Source organism: Mandrillus leucophaeus, unplaced genomic scaffold (genome assembly GCF_000951045.1).
Source record: "Mandrillus leucophaeus isolate KB7577 unplaced genomic scaffold, Mleu.le_1.0 Scaffold105, whole genome shotgun sequence".
Lineage (NCBI taxonomy): Eukaryota > Metazoa > Chordata > Mammalia > Primates > Cercopithecidae > Mandrillus > Mandrillus leucophaeus.
In genome coordinates, this window is record NW_012098654.1 from 508,872 (window position 1) to 511,449 (window position 2,578).

Sequence of the window (2,578 nt, forward strand, 5' to 3'; positions counted from 1 at the left end):
GGAGGCTGAGGCAGGAGAATCACCTGAACACGGGAGGCGGCAGTTGCAGTGAGCCGAGATCAAGCCACTGCACTCCAGCCTGGGCGACAGAGTGAAACTCTATCTCAAAAAAAAAAAAGGGAAATGTGGACCCAGACAGACACACAAGGAAGAAGCTGTGATGACAGAGGTGGAGAGCGGGCGACGCAGCAATGCCAGGGATTTCTAGCCACCACCAGAAACCAGGAAGATTGAGGAAGAGCAAGGAAGGCTTCCCTGGAGCCCTCAGAGGGCTCTCCCCAAGGTCCACAGAGGAACAGGCAAGTGCCTGCCCAGCCCAGCCTGGCCAAGGATACGTCACGATGCCCGCCAGCAGCCAGTAGTCGTGGCGCCGGTGCCAGATGTCGTAGATTTTCCCCGAGGACACAGCAGCCCGCTCCTCGTTCTGCCACAACGTGTGCAACTCTGGGAAACAAGCCAAGGTGAGCAGGATGAGAAGTGCCCCGGCTTTCACACAGAGGCAGGCTTGGAGAGCCACTCCCTCCCTACTTGCCACTGCCTCCACCCCCAGAGGTCCAGTGTTCCAGTGTTGCTAAGAAAGGTTACACAATGGACTTCTATCAACCAGTCACACTCTAGTATAAAATTGCCACTGGGTAACTTTATCTAGACTCCTGGGACCCACAGTCAGGAAGCCTCAGCTCTCCGCCCTTCCTCCAACCCCAATACCTGTGAAGCCCCCATCTGCGATGTTGAACATGAACTTGAATTTCCCCTTCTTGTCCTCCTTCTTCCCCTCGTCATCTTCCTCTTTGTCACCATTTTGCTGTGTTTCAATGGGCTCCTTCTCCTCAGCCTTGGTGTCATCTGCCGGGGACAGATCATGTTCTTTCATCCATTCAAAAAGCAGTGCCCACGGGCCTCTCTCTGCCAAGCACTGGGGACCCAGGACACAAGTAGAATACATCCCCTTGTCCTCAGGGGGCTCGCTGACCCAGAAGGGTCTTAAACAAGCCAACGGTCCCTCTCTCTGTCCTGGGCAGGGAGGCTTAGCTCCAGGCCCTAGCGCTCCTCCCCGACCACATAAGGACCACCCAGGAGCAGGACAGGAGCGCGCTGTGAAAAGTACAGCTCAAGTTCAAAGACACAGAGCTGCCTGAGGGGGCTGATCTGAGGACAACTGTTCCAGAACATTCCAGTGCCTAGAGGTACGCAAAGCTTCCAACGGAGCCCCAAATCCCCCAGGCCAGGCTCTATGACCAGCTCTCCTCTCACTCAGCGGCTGGGGCACAGCAGCGCTCAGGAGACAGGAGCGGCGAGTCTGTCCCCAGCCCTGGCTGTGAGGTGCTGGTGAATCCAGGCTCCCACCTGCCAGCTCCAATCAGGCCTGGGGCCAAGGGGCCAGTGCCTGGGAGACTGTGGGAGGCTGAATAGTGTCCAGAGGGCACCCTCAGGGACCATGAGGCACAGGTAGAGAACACAGAAGAGCCCCAGACCTGGCCTGAGTTCAGAACCGTCCCCTCTGCTGTGGATCAAGCTCAGTTCCAGCTTGTCCAGGATCTTCTCCTTCTCAGGAAGCGCCTCCTCTGCAAGAAAAAGAGGGTTCGCAGCGTGGGGTGGGGTCCCAGAAAGCAGAGAGGACTCTGGGCTGGTGGCTTTCCACCCATAGAACCTTGTCCATCAGTACGTTCTGCAGAGTCCAACAGGTGCCACCAAAAAGAGCTCCCCTCGGCCAGGTGCAGTCGCTAATGCCACTCATCCTCATGGGTGTGGGAGCTGAACTGGACCACCCGAGGCAGAGGCAGCATCACAAAGCTGCTCCCAGAGGGAGACTGCCCATGAAACCTCCCGGCCTGAGCCTCCGGAAATGAAAGAGAAAGGACACTCCCACCCCCCAGAGGACACGGAGCTCCTACAGATAAAAATCACAACCCCTGATGAGGATGCACCCAACCCAAACCCTGAAAACAATGGTCCCCCAGCAGCCGACACACAGGAGGCAGACAAGCACCTGAGGGTAACAGGACAACATCAGAGACTCTCAAACAGGGGTGTCCCATCTTTTGGCTTCCCTGGTCCACACTGGAAGAGCCGTCTTGGGCCACACATAAAATACACTAAACACTGACGACAGCTGATGAGCTAATACATATATAATATATATACATACACACATACACACACACATATATATATCACAAAAAAAGATACAAAATGTTTTAAGAAAGTTTACGAATTCGTGATGATCCGCATTCAAAGCCATCCTGGGCCACATTTGGCCCACGGGCCACACAGGTTGAAAACACTTGCTCTAAAATAAGTATGTCCAGAGTGACCAAAGACAGAGAAAAAAGAAAAAGAAGGAAGAGAATCCACAGGGAAAGAATAAGACTCCCTCAAAACTAGAGAAAAAAAAAAAAACAACAGATAAAATTTCTAGAAATGTGGGTGGATCACTTGAGGTCAGGAGTTTGAGACCAGCCTGAACAACACGGTGAAATCCTGTCTCTACTAAAAATACAAAAATTAGGCATGGTGGCAGGTGCCTGTAATCCCAGCTACTCAGGAGGCTGAGGCAGGAGAATCAGTTGAATCCGGG

At 53.6% G+C, this 2,578-nt stretch overlaps 1 protein-coding gene across 1 annotated transcript in view; it reads right to left on the bottom strand.

Moving 5' to 3' along the window:
• CHD5 (chromodomain helicase DNA binding protein 5) overlaps window positions 1–2,578 on the bottom strand; it is a 111,623-nt gene that overhangs the window by 13,548 nt on the left and 95,497 nt on the right. Inside the window, 3 exon segments of the mRNA XM_011981570.1 lie at window positions 310–444; window positions 709–846; window positions 1,476–1,565. Coding sequence (XP_011836960.1) covers window positions 310–444; window positions 709–846; window positions 1,476–1,565 — 363 coding nt within the window.